Below are 17,848 nucleotides of genomic sequence, written 5' to 3'. Positions count from 1 at the left end.
CCTGGGAATGTTGCATGTCCCTGTTGCTGACCAGCTGACCCATTCCCTAGGGCCTTCTTGTTTCCTTCTGATCAGAAGATGGACATGGAGCACTGGGCAGAGGATGCTGAGTTTAGCCTCCATGAGCTGCATCATATGAGAGTTCAGGATAACCAGCTCTTCAGTGTTTCCCCAAAATCAGGGAAACTTCTTCCAGGACAGGAGGAATCTGTGCAGCTCTCACACAGGTGATGGCAACTACTTGTACTTCAGAGCCTCATGATGTGTGCCAGGACAGCACATGCCAACAGCACCCCCTGTGCCAGATCCTCTCCCTTCACATGCCCTTTGCCCAGCAGAGATTGGGCAAGTAAAAAGTTGCTGAGCATGTCTGATTTCTGTACCCCACAAAGCTTGTCTTCCTCAGGGGAATGTTGTTAGTGACCTTTAACACTAACAAAAGACATGCAAAAGGCATTTAGCAAAATGTGCTGGAGACACTGGTCTGCCTTCACCTGACACTTGAGGAAAGGAGCAAGATGCTGCACTCCTGTGGTTTTGATTATACAGTGATATTCTTACTTTTGTCATCAGCTAGAGCTACTAGCCCTTGTGTGCCTGTGGAGGGCATGAAGAAAGCTGAACTCCTCCCCTTTCACAGCAGATCTGATCTGCGAAGTACTGCAATTTAAATGGTGTTGGCTTAGAAACTTGGGTCCCTAACTTGGTGTATGACTAAAATCAACATTACATCACTTGTTCCCACCCAAACACCGCTGTCCCCCTCCCTCTCTCAGTGGCCCTTACGCAACAGTGACTCTTTAGCTGGGAAATGAATTGTCTCTAATGTACTATGTGACCCTGATTCTATCACCCTGGGCACAAGGTTGGTTTCTAATGTTTTCCTCCCTCTCCTCTTTCACTGCTAGACATGATTTCATTGGCACTGATCACCTCCCTGTTCTGCTGAAGGTTTCCTATGGCCATGAGATTCTGGTAAGAGAGCAGGTGTCTCTTACTTCTGTTTGCAAAACAGTAGCAGGTAGGAACTGAATTAAAAGGTGTTTTTTCCAGAAGCTGCATGGCATGCATGGGGCTGTGGCCTTCCCCTGGCCAGGCAGTAGCACAGGGCCAAGCAGAGACATAAAACCAACAACCTGACAAACTCGTGGTTCCAGCACAGTGTGATGTGGTAGTGCACTGGCAAAATGGCCCTTGTAGCATCTGCTGGTTTCCCCAGCAAGGAGATTATGTTGATTAATTTTTATTTATTTGTTATTAACCTTTATATTTTACTGGTGGTGTTAGTGCAGAATTGCTTCCTCCTGCAAGCCAATTCCAAGCCCAAAACAGCCCTCTTAGGTTTTACAGTCCCTGCACGCTTTCCACACACAAGTATAATTCATGGACAGGATTTCTGTGCTTGCTTCCCCTCATTTCATCTGCCTCATTGTGAGTTCTTCCACATAGTGATCCTGGAATTCAGCTCTGCAGCCCATCCTACTTCTCTCACATGCAGCTTTCCTGAATCTCTCAATCTCATCAGCTCTCTGTGCTCTTCAAAACCCTCTGGAATGTGCTTTTCTCCAAAAGTACCACCTGCATTGGCTGCAGTTTGGGGACATACATGCTAGCAGAGGGTTGCAGAGTGTCCTCCAGCTCTGGAGGAATGGAGGCAGCTGCTTCCCAGGCCCAGAAGATATTCCCTGCATTCCTGGCTGGCTGTTCCTGCTGCAGCCTTGATGCCTTTATCCACCCACTTATCTCCCCTGCCAATGATGGAGGAGTTTCCTACTCATTCTTCCTGCTTTGCTGCTTGCTAAAGCATCCCAGCACTGATCTGCCATGTGTTTTCCCTGAGCATTTCCTCAGGCTTGGAACTAATTTCTCTCTCACTCTCCCTCTCTTAAACTGTCAGTTAGAGTCAGAGTCACCTTGTGCTCTGCCGGGCACAGCTCATGCCCAGCTAAGCCTTCCTGTCTGTCTCTGAAGTTTCCTATGAAACCATTGTGTCCACACATCTCTCTTATTTTTCTTTTCTTTCAGGACTGTTGTCAGCTGAAAATCCAACCCTTTGACCAAGCTGTTCAAACAGTGGCTTAACTGTGCCTTCCCTCAAAGCCCTTGGACAGGCTCCCTGTGCTCTGCCTGCCTGGCACAATCCACACAGAGAGGCTGTGAGCATTTCACCAACTGGCCAGTGAGGGAATAGGCTTTGAAATAGCCAGTGGCTTTGGTGGCTACCAGAGGCCACCACCCTACCTCATGCTGTTACTGCAGAAGGGGTTGAAAAAGCATGAAGGGCACTGGGGATGATAAGAGATCCCTGGGTGCATTGGATCTCTGGCAATAGGAGCTGCAGAGGCCAATCCAGAGACCTGGAGCTGCGCAGGTGGTCACAACCTGCAGGGATCCACAGTGCCAGTACTGAACTGCTGATATGGAAAATAGGAGTGGAAGAGGCTCCTCCTTCTGCAGAGAGGGCAGTTGAGGGACTGAACGCAGTGTGCCTTCTTTACTTTCAGTCATGGCATGAAGAGCACAGAGCTGCCAGCCTCTGTGGCAGAGACTGCCCTAAGCATGCCCATACCCCAGGGTTGAGCAGATCCTCACCTGGGCATCTGGTGAAATGTGCAGAACTTATGCTAACCTTAAGGCAAGCAAATGCCACAACGTCACCCCGAAACTTAAGCTTTGGAAATTTGAGAAAGCAACAGTAAGCAGAGGTGGAGACCATGGGGCTGAGGTATTGCTTGGTCATTCTGTCAAATTCCAAATTGCCTGGCTTTGAAGCAGTGACGTTAGCCAGCACAAGCCAATGCCTGATTTTTTTGAGGGGTCCAAATTCACCTCTTTGATGGCTCTACCCATGTGGACAGATTTTGACTAGATTTATAGGTTCTTTGAAGGACCCAAACAGATTTCCTGTTGGCAATTTCTTCTGGCTGCAGGATGAAACTTGTGTGGCACTTGTGTGTTACCCAATTCCTTGTGCAGTAGGGAAACAGGGCCTCCCGCTGCCTAATGCTCTCACAGGTTGTCCTTTGCCTCATTGCCATAGCCTGCCTTAAGAGTGCAGCCGTGACCTTGTTCTCAGAGCTCTGGGATCGTTTGGCCAGGCAGACTGTGCAGCCCTCAGCAGTTTTAGTATGAAAAGCCCAGCTGGTTGCAGGTGTTGCAGGATGAGGTAGGCTGGTTCCCAGAACTCACTGGAGAGAAGGGCTGGATCCCAGGGAGAATCCCTGAGCACACAGGATCTGTAAACTGGAAGCGTTTGCATTTCACTTCATAGCTGCTAGTTAGGTACTGTGAGATGTCACCTGCAGCACATGTTCTCCAGGCAGCTTTCCTCCTCCCTGGCATCCCTGTCCTCTCACTCTCTAAGTTACCACTGTGAGACAAAGTCTGTGCACTCTGGAAGGAGAACTGATTGCAGTAGGTCTCCACTTTTCTCCATTTGTCTCCCTTTAACTGATAGTCTTCTAACTGTCCCATCCTGTAGCTATGGAAACCGATGACGTGTTTTCCTTGGCAGTTGTGATCTGGTGGAATCCAAGTTGTTTTTTTGACTCAAGTAGTATAAATGGGTGTTTCATTCCCAAAGCTCAGGAAGGTTCCTGTCCCTTTTCCCCTTGCAGTTTGAAAAGTGTCAGCTTTTCTCCTCCTCCTGTTTGCACTTCATCTGGCTTGCTGAGGCCCTCAGGAGCCTGAGTGCTCATGTAGTGCTTTGAAAAGATCCCATGCGGGACTCTGTTAACATTGTGTTTCTAGTCCTCTCTCCCTCCTCCCTTTGCTTATGCAGCTGAACTGAAACAAGTCATTTCTGAGGAATCAGAATTCTCTGTTGTTGTTTAAGCAGCAGATACACTATCTCCTGCAGGTGTCTGTCCAAGGCATCCACCTGCCATTGCAAACATCTTCTCAATTGTCTGCACATGCAGTTGAAAAATAGCCATGCTTTAAGCTTAGCTAGTTGTGAATTGCAGCAACTCAGCTCCCTTTCGCCCACGCAGAGACATTAACTAGCTCTGTGACTGCTTTGCAGCCTCTATCTCTAGGTAGACAGCTCAGGGGTTCTTTGGGGTGATCCTGCAGGAAATCATGCATCATGACTCGTCTCTAGCTTGATTGCAGTTTTCTCAAAATGCAGAATCCTTTGTCTCTTCCTTTCCATGAAATAGTTCTATAAATCTCTCTGCTTTGCTTGAAGTGCTTGGCAGCTGCTTTGCTAGCAGGATACTTTTGATCATTACTTGATCACTTAAAATTCAGCTAGGATCTTGCAGCTTTTGGACTGTTAGGCACATTGTTGGAGCAGGATGTTCTCCAGTGATGACATCCAGATGGTCCTATTCAAGAGGAGGCCATTACTTACCTAAAATCCTGTCTTTCCAAAGGATTTGTCTGTCACAGCTGCACACTCTCCTAGGTACAGTCCAGACACTTTCGTTCATTGAGAATTTCTAAGAAATACTTGCAAAGAGAAGCACTGAGGCCAGTGCCTGACATAGCAGAGAGGAAAGTACCTTCTTTCTGAAACAAGATGCAAGCCTTTCAGAAAAGAGCCAACATTTGAGTAGGGTCTCCATCTCTTTGCTTTTCTTAGGACACACTGTCCTGGTATTACCAACTTAAATCACCAACTGTGTTGCTTTCAGCCTGCAAAGTCATTTAGAGTCTTTGTGCAGGTGTTAGTGGTGGGGCCAAGGCCCTGTGAGAAAGTGACTGTGTTTCTTTCTGCTGTAGCTGAATTTCAGAGGCGTGACGGTGGAACAGGACCAGCAATACATTCATTTTGCATCCACTAAGCACCTCTTCACACCCATTGCCATTGGGACCTCCTACCCCCCCACACAGGTGAGCATTCTGGGGCCCATGCCAGCAGCAAGCAGAGGGAATGAGCTGGTGTTACTGTGTCTCAAGGACAGGCAGTGTCTGAGGCATTTCCCAGGAAACAGAACAGCTTCCACAGAAAGGCATCACAGCAAAACTTTGAGGCTAGTACTGGGCAGAGCCTGGAAATGGCTGCTGGGATGGCAGCAGGGAAAGCGCCTCTCACCGTCTCTAGTTAGACAAGATTTGGCATTCACTCCAGTCAGAATGTTTATGAGGTGTGTTGGGCTGTTCCCCTGTTCTCTTGCATTAGATCTGAGTGAAAACTTGTCTAGCTGCTCCAGGCACTCTGGAAATAAATCCTAATTAGATTTTTAGTAAATTAATTAAACTTCCTTAAACACTTATTCAGCAAAAAAAAAAAAGGTGGCTTTGATTCTGTTCTGCCTAATTTACTTGGGAAATGAACAAGTCTGAATTGAATTAAGAGCACTTTAATACAAGTGTTTTTGCATTTCAAGTAATCCGCTTTACAGTGATCCCTTTAGCTAATTTCTATTAATTTTCTCCTCGACTGAATTTGCAGGACACCACTTGGAGAGGCACTGTAGTTATCAATGTACATGTGTGGTGATAAACCTTCAGCACAGTCTTCTATCAGAGCTTCAGTGATAAATCCTGACACTATGAGGTCTTCTCATCCTTAAGAGACAAGCTGACTAATTGATTATTAACGCTTATCAGAGTTCTCTGGAGAAGTGTTAACTAGTTGAACTTGTGCATGGTATAATAAGCACTGCTCTCTCTGACTCACTTCAGATTTATGAACTCTATAATGGTGGCTCCATGCCTGTGATGTTTGAGGTTCAGCTGGATGACCTTGTGAGGATCCAAAAGGAGAATTTTCAGCATCCTGTGTTTGCGTGCCTAACTCCTAGAGGAGAAATCCCCCCTGGTACAACAGCCCACATTGAGTGGATCTTCTCACCATTGGAGACTAGAATGTATTCGGTAAGACCTTCCTTGTGACTGCCAGAAGCAGTTTATTTCTGTTGTGTGCCTGAAGTTCTTCAGATGGTCCATGTCATGCTATAGCTGAACTGAGCTTCCTCCAAGAAGCAAAGAGTCTTGAGAGCAAACAAGTGGCTGGTCTGGTCAGGAAATAGAGCAGGTAAATTGTTATCTCATAAGCTTCTTCCTCCCAAAGAACAGATTTCTTCCACAACCAGAGTCATCCCAATATATATTTTTCAAGGATCACATAGGGAGTGGGGATATAAACAGTATCTGATCAGATTTGTTGTTCATTTTTGGCCTCCAATAACTCCCACAGAAGAATCTGGAGTCAGTGTCTTTTATTGTTGCAGTGTACGCTGCTGCAAACTTCTGGAAACAGCCTTCCCAAAGACCCCTGTCCTAGGCTGCAGCAGGCAGGCACGGCCAGAGGTAGAGCACTACCTATTGCCCCACTCTGTGTCGGATGCATGGAAAAATAAATAAATTTAATTTTAAAACTCAAACTTTTGCTCCAAGAGGGAATCCCTGGCCATCTCATACAATGACTAGCTAATTGACTACTTAACCAACTATGCTGGGTTAGCAGGTAAGGTCAAGGCCTGAAAAAGCAGAAGAGACTGGATTTCTCTTCATCCATGTATTCAGACCTGACCATTAGCAGCTAGCTTATTGCACATCTCTCCCAAATATGACTCTGGACTTAATACTCTTATCTTGTCCAAGGCAGGTCGATGTTCCCATTCACATCCTGGGAGGTGAATCAGCTCTGATCACCTTCCAGGGAGCAGGCTACGATCCAAACACTGTAGGAGAGACTGCAACATCCAGTGAAGTTTTATCTCCTTCAGTCTTTCCAGGTGCCACCAAGCTAACTGTGCCTGGGCAGGTAAGTCCAGGTATTCTGGAATGAGCAATATGATCGGTCCATAAATGTGTGAAAAGGATGAGGCCATTTCCATATGTCAGTCTAGCAGTAGCCTGTGTTGCAGGAGAGTTCATTGCCATAAGACAGAGCAAAATCCATCCCTTCTAGAGCCTGACTTAGAAAAGCAGTTGTTCTGAAAGATGCCTTCCTTCCAGCTTCCTGCTTCTGCCGCCATTAGAAACAAAAAAAGTTTTAGGGTTTGTTCATTTTCTGAGTTTTCTATTAAAAGTTGCCCCCATCATATCTACATTTCTCGTTTGCAGCTACAACACCCTTTTCTTTGGTAATTCATTCACAAAAAGAACATTATTCTCCTGACATACTCTATCAGGACTTTGCTGCCTCACTTTCACAGCCAAAGAGCCACAGATCCCAGTGCAGTGAGTCAGCATTAAATAGCATCAGCAGAGGCATACTCTAGGCAAGTAAAGGATTCATCCCGTGTGACGTTAGCATGCCTACCTTGGAGCCCAGCCACAGCTACATATGCTCTTTGGCTTCCAGCAGAGCGATTGCATTCCTGGGTGTACAGCAAAGAGAAGATGATTAAAAACCTGTCTCAGGCTGCCAAGGAAGATGCCATTCCACAGGGCTGTTGTCTGTAACCGAGAGTCATTGGCTTCTCTAATGATCAGTGTAATTAATTAGAGTTTGCACAGAGCCTGGAAAATGGGGCAGGCTAGTTAGCACACTAGTAGCAAGGTGAGTTAGAGACCAATTTCCCAAAATTCACAGTCCGGTTGATGGGGATTTTTCCCAAGCATGGACCTCGTATTTTTGCCAACTGAATTGGTAAAAGGCCTGGATTTCAAGGCCTGCGTTTCAAATACTGAATCTTGGCGCTACTGGTCCTCTGTACTCCTGAGATCCTCTCCTGCCCTAGCATTATGTCCTATTCATTGCTCGCTCCATTCCACTGCAACAGGACTGTCCTCCTGCTGCAAAGACTGGTAGCCAGAGCACAAATGAGGAAATGTAACATTCCCTGAAGTTCTTACGGTAAAGGTAACTGGCTAATATTATCTATGAATTGCTGGATAACCTGAAGATGACTGTGTGACTGCTCTTCCACAAAGGCCACATCCCATCTTCCTTCACTGCTTCCTGCAGGCAGCCACCTTGTCACACCACTGGATTTGCCTTGGAAATATCCCAGACTGCTCCAAAGCCAGTCGACTTTTCTTTCTCAACAATATCTCAGAGAGTAAGGCTGTTGTGTTTGCCTGGAGGATAAGCACCTGTAAAGACAAGAAGGTGAGTCCTTCCTTCTCTTTCTTCTACAGCCTTCTTGCACATTTCTGTTGTGCCACTAAATGACCTTACAACTCCATTTTTTTACCAATCAGAAACCATCATAGGGACTTGGCTTTTGTGCTAGATCACAGAAGGAAAGGGCAGAGAAAAGTGAAGGCAAGGGTTAGGATAACAGGGGAAAGGCAGGAATTCTGAAGGGGAATCTGAAGACTTCAGTGAGGATACATGAACCTGGAACTACAGGATGCGATAATGAACCTGAGGACCCCAACTACCAGTAAGGTCCATGGTGGTTCTTTGAATATATCAGCTGCATCTCTCTTGTGCCGCGTACCTCTGAGAAGGGGAGGGGAGAGAATTCCCACAATCCTGTGTTTCCTGCAAAGAGAAGGCACATAGCAAGGTCCCAGGACAGTGAAACAGTTCCTCTGTGGCTTGGTTGTTGGTTTTGGTTTGTTTATTTTTGGTTTTTTTTTTTCCTCTCTCCCTAGATGTTGCAAATTGCTCCAGAGTCAGGAGTTGTGCAGCCTAGAGAGAGCATCCCTTGCTTTGTCACCCTGCGACCTTCAGGCAGTATTTCTTTCTACAGCATAGATCTGGTGTGTGAGGTGAGACCCAAGAGGTACCTGAGTATTACTGTCACCTGGGCGTGTCATTGCAGTTCCCAAATGGCTGGCCCCAGGAGTCAGCTGCCTGCTGCTTCCGGCTGAAGGAATCCTTTGTAACAGTATAATGCTGGCCAACACTTCTTGTTACTGATGATACTGAGCTTCATGTCTCGTAATACTTTAAGCATGTCCCTGTCTGTGTGGCTCAGTAGCTGAGGTGTAACTGTGCAACACATGGCTTTGTGAATTGAACCCACCTACCAGAAGTCATGGTTTGAATGGGAGTGGCTTTCAGTGGATGTCAGAGACTTAAATACCTGTAAAAAGCAAGTCTTGCTTCCTTAATATTAGTGGGGGTACAGACTTGCAGTAGTGTACCTCTGGACACTTTCCAGGTGTCCTTTGACAAGAGATTGTGTCTTTTCTGTGTAAGTCTTATAATAGTACTGTTGTCTCCCCTTCCTGCCACGGAAAGACATGGAAATGGAGTGGGCTCTGGCTAGGATGCCCTGGAAAGGAGGAATGGGTGGCAGTCATGGACCTGAGCCAGAGTTTGAGTTATTTGCAGCTCCTTTCTAGCCCTACTCACTCCAGTCATGGTTTGCTTCATAGATACACATCCAGGAGTCCCTAGTTCAGTATGAGAGGGACCTGCAGGAGTGGGAAAGAGAGAAGGAACGGCAGGCTGTGGAGTTCACCATCACAGAGAAGGACCTTGGCACTAAGAAGCAGCCGAAGTCACCTGCAGAGGTAAATGCTGCCAGAACTTTATACCAGCTTGGCTCAGCTCAGAAACAGCAGCCAGGTGTCAACAAGAAATGTTCTTTAAGAAAATCTAGAATCATAGAATCATAGAATGGTTAGGGTTGGAAGGGACCTTCAAAGGTCATCTAGTCCAACCCCCCTGCAAGGAGCAGGGACATCCCTGACTAGGTCAGGTTGCTCAGAGCCTCTAGGAATCTAGGAAGTTGATAAGAGGACATGAGGCTCTCATCTACTCAAGATTTCATAGCTGGTCTGTGGATAGTGGAAAATGAGATCTTGGTTCCTTGCCAATAATCCTCTTGCACTCTCTTTAACATTGAGAGAGGGCATAGCAAGTGGGGACCTTAAAGTGGAATTAAAATGATTTTTCTGATCACCTTACACGCTCTGAATTTGCTGGCAGTCATCTGAAATTTGGAAGTGCATGAGAAGCTTTAGGGAAAAGAAAAAAAAACAAAAACAAAACAGTGGCTTTGGAAACCAATGGTTGGATTTTTAACCATGAATAAACACTGGAGAGAAATGCATGACTAACGTTAAGAATGTGGCCCAAGTGAAGAATGGGAGGATGAGATCATTGACTCTCAGCTGGGACAAAGTAAAACAAAATTCTAGAGTCTTGTTCTGCTCCATATCTTCCCTACACTGTGATTTCTCTTCCTTCATTTTTTTTTTTCTTTTCTTTTTAGAGGTCATCAGATTCTGCTGAGACAGGAAATCTTCCTGAATCCTCAGCTGTGATCAGGAAATACAAGGTAAATCAGGCCTGTCTTACCCATAGTAGAATCAAACTGACTGCTTCAGAAAACAGGCAGATGCTGGATATCGCAGCGTGGGAGCCTGGACAGAGAGCACAGCAGGATTTGTAGCTTCCAGGCTTTGGGAGACAGACTGTTTGGAGGAGCCAGGAGAATCAGACTGTCTGGCTGTGTCCTGTGGGCAGTAACTTTCCAGCAGAGGTGAATGGGAGATGAAATTGGAACCAAATGCGCACTCGTGACTGGAGAGAGGGGGAAAGGTTTCTAATAAACAGAAAAGATGCACATGGGCAAGGCGGTCAGTACCTGGACTGGTTTGACTCTGGGGCCACAATGGAATGTGTGCCACGATGGAAAGCGGCAGGACCCTGGCGTGACGTGGTTCAGACTTTGTCCTCGCCATTAAAAGAGCTGTGCTCTGTGCCTTGGGAGAAGCTGCAGGCAGGAACTGCCTTGATTAGAGTGCATGGAAAGTTTTAAAGCTCATTTTATCTGGTTCACCTCTTGTTTCCCTTCAAGTTCATGCAAGTGTGTGCATGGGCCCACATTAACTGCTCAGAGTTGTAAGGACAGCTTTTCCAAAAGTGGTGGCAAGGTGTGAACAAGATCCCAAGTGTGAACAAGGTTCTCTGCAGAGGCACCCTACCCCTACAGCCATCGGCAGCATGTGCTGTGGGAGTGACAGGGCTTGTGGAGAACCAGCCAACGTGAGATGTGGAAGGGTTAAGAGGAGTTGGTGTGAGGTTGGGCCTGAGCAGATTCATTCAACTAGGAGTCACAGCTTGCTACCTCAGGACTGCCACCACAGTAAAGCTGTAGCTGTGCCGCTGAGACCCTGCAGAGTGCCTCTGCACGCCCTGCGCTGTCCTGTGTGAAGGTATCAGCTCGGGGCAGCTCTAGCTTGGACTGCCTGCCCTGTGCTGTTAGGTGTGATCAGTGATACAGGTTGAGGCGTTCGCTGGGATGAACTTAAGGATGGTTGGGGAAAAGTAAAAACAATTTCATTTAGTCCTCTAGGGCTTTAGCTCCTAGTGCCAATTTGGAGCCTACAATGACCTGCTTTGCCTGTGTCAGGAGCAGTGAAGTCCTCTGGCCTCATTCCCAGAGGCTGGACAGCCATGTCTCAAAGGTCATTGAAGTCCCGTGATGCCTGAGGGCTTCTCCAGAGCTGGATGGTGTCCTTCTGGCCCAGGCTTCTGGGCTACTCTTGCCCTAAGAAAATTCCCCCAAACCAACTGCTGGTAATGCAACCCCATACTGGCCCATTTAGTGTGACTGGAGTCAGTTCCTGGTTTCCTTCCAGGCTCAAGGGACAATTTCTGCATGTGTTCCTGCACAGCCCTTTTCCCACAGCACTGCTAGTGTGCTTGGAAGAGCAGAGACTATCTCCTGGAGTGCCACAGGGATGGATCGGAGTACAGCAGCCATGAGTGCCCTGGGAAGGCCCTGAAGCCCTGCTGACACTCAGGACTGGCACACTAGGTAGCAAGGAGGGAGCAGACCTGATTTCCAGCATGGCCACTCTTGCCTGATAGTAGTACTGCAGTGCCAAGATAATTTTGGTGCTGCCTTCTGTCCAGGATCTGGTGGCTCTGACTGCTGGGCTTTCCAGTTCCCATGACAGTGCTTGCACCTACACCAGCCTGTCTGTGGCCAGAGGAACAATGAAGTATCTGCTGTTTCTTTCTCTCCAACAGACACTACCCCCTATTAAAAAACACCCTATGCCCAATCTGCCTGCCGGACACTTTCAGAGGAGGCTGCTGTTGGACAAAGAAGCCAGCCAGATGTGGGTCAAACCAGAGCCTCCCAAGCCCATCCTTTTACACCTTGGTGTGACAGGCAGGTCCTACTCTATCGAGGACTTCAGCAATTTCACCTCAGAATTCCCCAAATACTTCTTGTACCGGTAAGAGATCCAGCTTTTTGGACTGGTACCTCCATCTAAGCCAGGGCTGCCCTTGCTGTGACATGCACTGAATTTGGAGCTCTGCTCTGCTCCCTCCAGTGCCTCAGTGTTAGGCAAGAGGTGCCTTGCTTTCCCCAGTGTTAGCTGATGTTACATGTTTCTCTCTCTCTCCTTCAAAACGGGAGCTCCTCTCTCATGGCAGTGTCCCTGCTGCTGTCACAAGTGCAGCAGCTCCCAGCTCCCGTGGCACGCTGCACCACTCCCTGCTTGCCTGCACCATCACCACTCAGCGAGGAGGATGCAGATCTCTGGTAGTTTGGTTCAGTAGTGCTGCCACTGATGGAACAACTTCTTGCCCAACTCCTTCAGTGACCTGCCCTTGGAGAGCAAGTTTGTGGATGGAAGCAGGGATAGAGACGGGATGGACATGGACCCCAAATGGCTGTCCCTGATTGCTGCTTCCAAACAGGAGTTGCTGATAGTGACTGACATACTCATGGGTGTCATCAGGTGCGTGTCGCTTCACCCTCACCCGCTTTGGAGACCCTGTCCTCCTGGGGAGTGTGTGCAGTACGGTCTGTGCCCTCCTTTTGCACAGACCTGAACAGGGGACCCAGCCTGCCAAAGGCAGTCGTGGGAGCTACGAGCTCAGGCGTCCTGGTGTGACAGCTAAGGCAGGGTCTTGCTCTCCAGCTAGGGGCTACGCCCATCTCTTTGATTGGTGTCACTCCCCAGGAACTGGGGCACTCTGCCTGCCATGACCTTGGGAAAATGCTACATTGGGATTCACCTATTTTGTCTGTCAGCTGCAGAAATGTAAAGAACCAGTGCTGGGGAGGCAAATGTAGTTTCCTTGGCTCAAGGCATCTTGCTGCCTCCCTTAGGCCCAGAAAACAAGAAGGGACAGATTAAAATTGACATTGGTCAGGTTTTTCCTCTGATTTGTGGTATCTTGTAATGATTCTCTGGGGATTATACAGGTATCTGATTTGCTGAGACTCATCCATTATTTTCCTCCTCCCAGAGGCCTGTTGGAGAACAGCCAGTTCCATGATGCAGTGAGAAGAAGCCTGGATGAGCCCATTCCATATTTCTGCCAGTTCTTGTGTGAAGAATCAGCAGAGCTCCAGGATAGGAGACAGCGCTCCACAGTCCCCTCCAGGGTCTCTGCTTCCCCAAATCTTTACCCTGAGAAGGATGAAGAGAGGAAAGAAATGAGGCAGGAAACCTCTCCTAACAGTGACTTGCTGGAGTCTTGGGAGAGGATGAGTGAGATCTCACACCACAAGCAGTTGAGGGAGCAGAAAGAGATGATGAGCAGGTGAGGAAGAGTTCATATAGAAAAGGCAAGAGCTGCATGAGCAGGAGAGCCATGGCAGCACACCACCTGGCCAGAAACCCATTTCTGCTTCTGCCCAGCAGCTTTTGGGCTGGGGTGTTCTGTGTGCTCTGAGTGGAAATCAACGCCAGGCTGCCTAGCCACCCTCTCCCGAGTGCAGTCTGCGAGGAGCGCGCGTTTGCTGTGTCTTGGGGCTGAGTCCCAGGCAGGGCCAGGATGCTGGTGGTGAGTGAGGTCTGCTTTGCACTCAGACACTCCTGGCTGTATTAGACACTGGAGTGCAGTGGGTGCAATGCTAACTACAGGACAGCTTGGAGGGAGAAACCAGTAAAACCACAGTCACCCAGTTCTGTCAGAGGTCAGGGCCTGACACCAGCTGGTGGCAGTTCTGGGAGAAGGGTCAGCAGCCCGTTGCTCAAGCCTTTGGTTCATTGGCCTCAGCATGTAGGAAACAGTGTGTGCTCCACTGCTGTGCCTAAAGTGTCCTGGGAGGAGTCACAGCAAGCAGCCTGCCTTATCTCCTTTCTGATAGCTGTCCTCTGCATGTACTTTTGTCCCTCCAGGCAGCCAGCCTTTGGGAACCTGGTGGTGCTGGTGCTGGAAAACACACTGCAGAACATCCTGATCGAAGCCAGCCGTGGGGAGGTGGTGCTGACAGCCCGGCCCAGGGTCATTGCTCTGCCCCCCAGCCCTTTCCGAAGGTAGAAGGGCGCATCTGTGCTGTGGTGCGGGACGGGACCTGGATTACCTGGGTCACTGCTTGTCAGTGCCAAGGCTGCCTGTGTAGAAAAGGGAATCCACTGCCAAAGCTGCTGCCCCTTCTTGGCTTGTCCTGAGCCACAGAGCAGAGGTGGTAACACTACAGCCTTTCTGTTGGCCTGAGACAATCGTGCAGCTCTGGGGCTGTCAGTAAACGGCTGGCAGAAGGGGCTGGCCTGAGGCACTGGAGAGCACAGCACAAGAAAGGTCTCTTGGGAAACATGGTCAAGGTGCAGGCAGCACAGCCTCTGACAACAGAAAGGGGGCAAAGCTGTCATAGTCCAGGATTGGATTGTGTGGGATCTAGTTAGGTTGAGGGAACGGCCACTGTGAGGAGGCAGATTTGGGGCTGAGGGCAAAGCATGAGGATTTGCCCCAGCTTGGGGAGGAGTGCAGGAAGATGAGATTGAGGCAGGATTGGAGAGCATTGTTGGATGGAGATGTCATCTCCAGAGCTGCAGGAGTCTTGTGCAGATAGACGGTGGGTGTTCCTTGCGACCCCTCAGGGAGGGATGGTTGCCGAGGGGGAGGTGACAGCAGGCTGCACTCTCCCCAACACAAAAGCAATCTCTTCTCCTTCAGAAATACCAATCCAGCACCCCCACCCTCAAGAGCATAGCTGCTGGGCACTGTGCTGCTTGACCTCTTCAAGCACATCAAGTCTGTCCACTCTTCACCCCATCTCTGTGATGTCCAAAGCAACTCCGATCCTTTCACAACACGACCTGAGCTCAGCATCCTGTCTGCCTTCAAGGAGGTATGTCCTGATTATGTCCTCGGCTCCACTTTGAATCCTCTGGCAACTCCACAGCAGAGTTCGTGAGATCTGTCCTCTCTCTGTCTGGTCACATCATTGGAGGAGAACCTCCCTGCGCATATGAACAACTACTGTGACTGTTCCCACTGTACCCAGTCTGTACCAGCTGGGAGAGGAGTGGAGTCTGCTTTGAAATGTGGCTGAGGAAGAACTGACAGCTGGGCACTGAGGTGCTGAGCCCCTGCTGACATCAGTAGGTCGCAGGTACTGAATCCTCCCCTCTCCCTTGCTCCAGTGGCTGCCAGAGGTCCCACATACGGTGACCCAGCCCAAGAGAGCGGCTGCGGCACCGTCTAACGCGCTCAGCAGCCCAATAAAAGCAGCCTGGCCTCTGGGCACACAGACACTGTCGTGTAACAGTCGATGCATCTGCGTTTGGAAGGACCCCGGAGGAGCTCTCCCCTTTCCAAACTGCAAAGCTCTCACCGGGGGAAGGGGATGCTTTGAGCCTTGGCCTGGAGAGGGGCCGGCAGGCTGCGGGAGGGTGTCGCTGCGGAGGAGCGGGGTTTGTCACAACCGGGAGGTGGCAGTGTCAGTTGCGAGAAACCTCAGGTGGCAGCGCGGAGCTGGGGCTGGTGCTGGGTACCGGCTGCCTGCTTCATGGAGCTGCACGCCGGCCGTGCCCGGCGATGGGGCTCGGTTTGCAGCATCTCCCCTCTTCTGCGGCCCTGTTATGGGCTTTTCTATGTGGGGCTCACCTGGCCCCCCTGCGCTGGTGGGGATGCAACTGCTGTCCCCCTCCAAACCCTCCTGCCCTGTGTTCCCAGTGTCAGCCAAGGCTGGAGCTGCACCTTCCCGCCTTGCAACCCAAGAAAAGACCACGCACAAGGTGCTGCAGAGGGCTGTCAGCCGGCTCGGCAGAGGCAGGTGCCTGCGGTGCCCGAGGGTGCCGCAGCTCTCCCAGCACCACCCCAGCACTCTGCTCTGTGCAGGAGCCCTGCCTGCGTAACCATTACTAAGCCCCAGGGCTGAGCTGTTCCTGTTGCTGGAGATACAGCAAAGGGCACTATCACTCCTGAGCACAGCCTGGGGCCTTCACAAGGAGTGCAGCCCCTGACCCAGACTCTGGGTGTCAGATCTCCCACATCACAGCACCTTTTCTGTCTTCCTCTGGGCCTCGGCTGGTGCTGAGCAGGTGATGGGATACCACCTCCTTCCTCCCTAGCTCAAGTCAGCAGCAGGACCTGACTGCTCAGTCCAGTTGCAGTGACTCTGCCTGGTCCAGGCTCCTCACTAGGATTTGCTCAATACAGCTGCTCTGTGGTCCTGCAACAGGCTTCCCAAATGGGGCAGGGGCAGAAGCCTCTCCCTCTTCCTAAAGAAGGTTGAATCCGGCTGCCTGCAAGATTCCAAGGGCAGCCTGGAGCAGCAGGGACAGGGTGGGTGAGTTTGTCCATCCTCAGACCTGCTGTGTGATCTGATGCTCTCTGGGCTGTATCACCATTAACTCCTCTGCCTTGTGAGACAGATGGATCAACATGCTGCATGTTTGGATGGAGCCTGAGTGTGGACAGAGGTGTGGGGGTGTGGGGAATGATTTTTTTGTCATTAACGTTCACATCCTCCGCACTTTCCTGTGCTGTGGACCTGGAGGTAATGGGACTGGCACTACGTCTGCCACTTGAAGCACTATCAGAGGTAAATTCACTACTTTGATTAGCATATCTCTGGTAGGAGAGAGCCCTGAGACAGTGTCTTCAGCAACAGGTTAAGTTAGGGAACAAGAAGTGAGCTCTGCTGAGTGGGAAGCCCACAGCAACGCACTCACCCATGGGCCACAACTTCCTCCAGCGCTTTCCCTCTGCTCCTCCCCACACTTGGATCTTGGGGGCAGTGGCAAGGTGAAGGGTGAGCAGAGATGTGCAACACTGATGGGGAGGACTTGTCCCTTAGCAAGAGGCTTTGTTGCTACCCACTGCTGAGGGTGAAGGCAAGGAGCTGTGGGACTACAGCAGAGACAGACCCCCAGCCCAGCTCCTAGAAGACGGAAGAATCCTTGTCTCTGCAAACCACGTTTGGGTCTCAGGTGGGAGGAAGTCTCAGCTTGTTGTACTGGCTTCCAGGGCTGGACTTGTTCCCTGTTCCAACACCAGTTGCATTTTTAATGGAGATTTTATAGATATAGGTCCTGCTCCTTCCCATAGCGTTCGCATGATGCAGTGAGGGGATGATCCCATGGGGCTGGGGTTGGTGTCCAGGCTGCCTGCATGCAGGTATCTGGCCAGAGTGAGGATGGCTGAGCGTGAGCCTGGAAAGCTAACAGAGCTCCCCTCCTCCTTGTGCGAGTTATCAGGAGTGCTCGGTCACCAGGCGGTTAATGCAGCGCACAACAGCCCTTTTCTTCTTGGCTGTTAGTCCTGGTTCTTAGGGAGGGGTGACATGGCCTTGGGGCAGGTGGGCAACAGCAGCTATCCTGAATCCCATTAAAACATTTAACACCTGCTGAATCGTGCCATTGTCTGGGAGATAAAGGGAAGGGAACAAACCTGCTCTTCGTCTTCCCTGCCGGGGTATCTGCAAGGCCCTGCTGTCCCATTGCAGCTGCGGGAGCTGGAATCCCCTGCAAAGACCCACTTGACGTGGCTCTGTGTCCGTGTGGAGAAGGTGACAGGGCTAAGGGACAGTTCCCTGAGCCCCCTGCCCCGGCAGTCCACACCTCTGGTCGGGATCAGGCCCTTCTCCTCCCATACTGAGTATTGGGTAGGAACTTGGAGAGGTCCTGCCCTGACTAACCTGTAGCATCTACACAGGCAGGGCAACGTCTGGAGAGCAAAAATGTGCAAAAAAACCCTTGGCAGAGCTGGGCAGAGACACTTCACCCCTGGTCTCCCATACTGGGCTTTGCTGGCTCAGGTGCATTGCTTTGGTATTTGGGAATGGGGACA

General features: G+C 49.9%; 1 protein-coding gene across 1 annotated transcript in view; it reads left to right on the top strand.

The window, feature by feature from the left end:
• The window catches only part of CFAP65 (cilia and flagella associated protein 65), a 33,372-nt gene extending 18,483 nt beyond the window's left edge, over positions 1-14,889 (top strand). The window contains exons 20-33 of the mRNA XM_086750971.1: positions 51-227; positions 909-975; positions 4,726-4,836; positions 5,632-5,823; positions 6,557-6,715; positions 7,865-8,008; positions 8,500-8,616; positions 9,229-9,366; positions 10,071-10,136; positions 11,837-12,044; positions 12,405-12,558; positions 13,073-13,369; positions 13,951-14,088; positions 14,729-14,889. Coding sequence (XP_086607097.1) covers positions 51-227; positions 909-975; positions 4,726-4,836; positions 5,632-5,823; positions 6,557-6,715; positions 7,865-8,008; positions 8,500-8,616; positions 9,229-9,366; positions 10,071-10,136; positions 11,837-12,044; positions 12,405-12,558; positions 13,073-13,369; positions 13,951-14,088; positions 14,729-14,765 — 2,005 coding nt within the window. The 3' untranslated portion in view covers positions 14,766-14,889. The remainder of the gene's footprint in view (positions 1-50; positions 228-908; positions 976-4,725; positions 4,837-5,631; positions 5,824-6,556; positions 6,716-7,864; positions 8,009-8,499; positions 8,617-9,228; positions 9,367-10,070; positions 10,137-11,836; positions 12,045-12,404; positions 12,559-13,072; positions 13,370-13,950; positions 14,089-14,728) is intronic.
• Positions 14,890-17,848: the final 2,959 nt, after the last annotated feature.

The sequence above is a fragment of the Chlamydotis macqueenii genome, chromosome 6, assembly GCF_036417535.1.
Source record: "Chlamydotis macqueenii isolate bChlMac1 chromosome 6, bChlMac1.mat, whole genome shotgun sequence".
In the NCBI taxonomy this organism is placed as follows: Eukaryota; Metazoa; Chordata; class Aves; order Otidiformes; family Otididae; genus Chlamydotis; species Chlamydotis macqueenii.
This window is presented reverse-complemented; position numbering and strand designations above follow the sequence as displayed.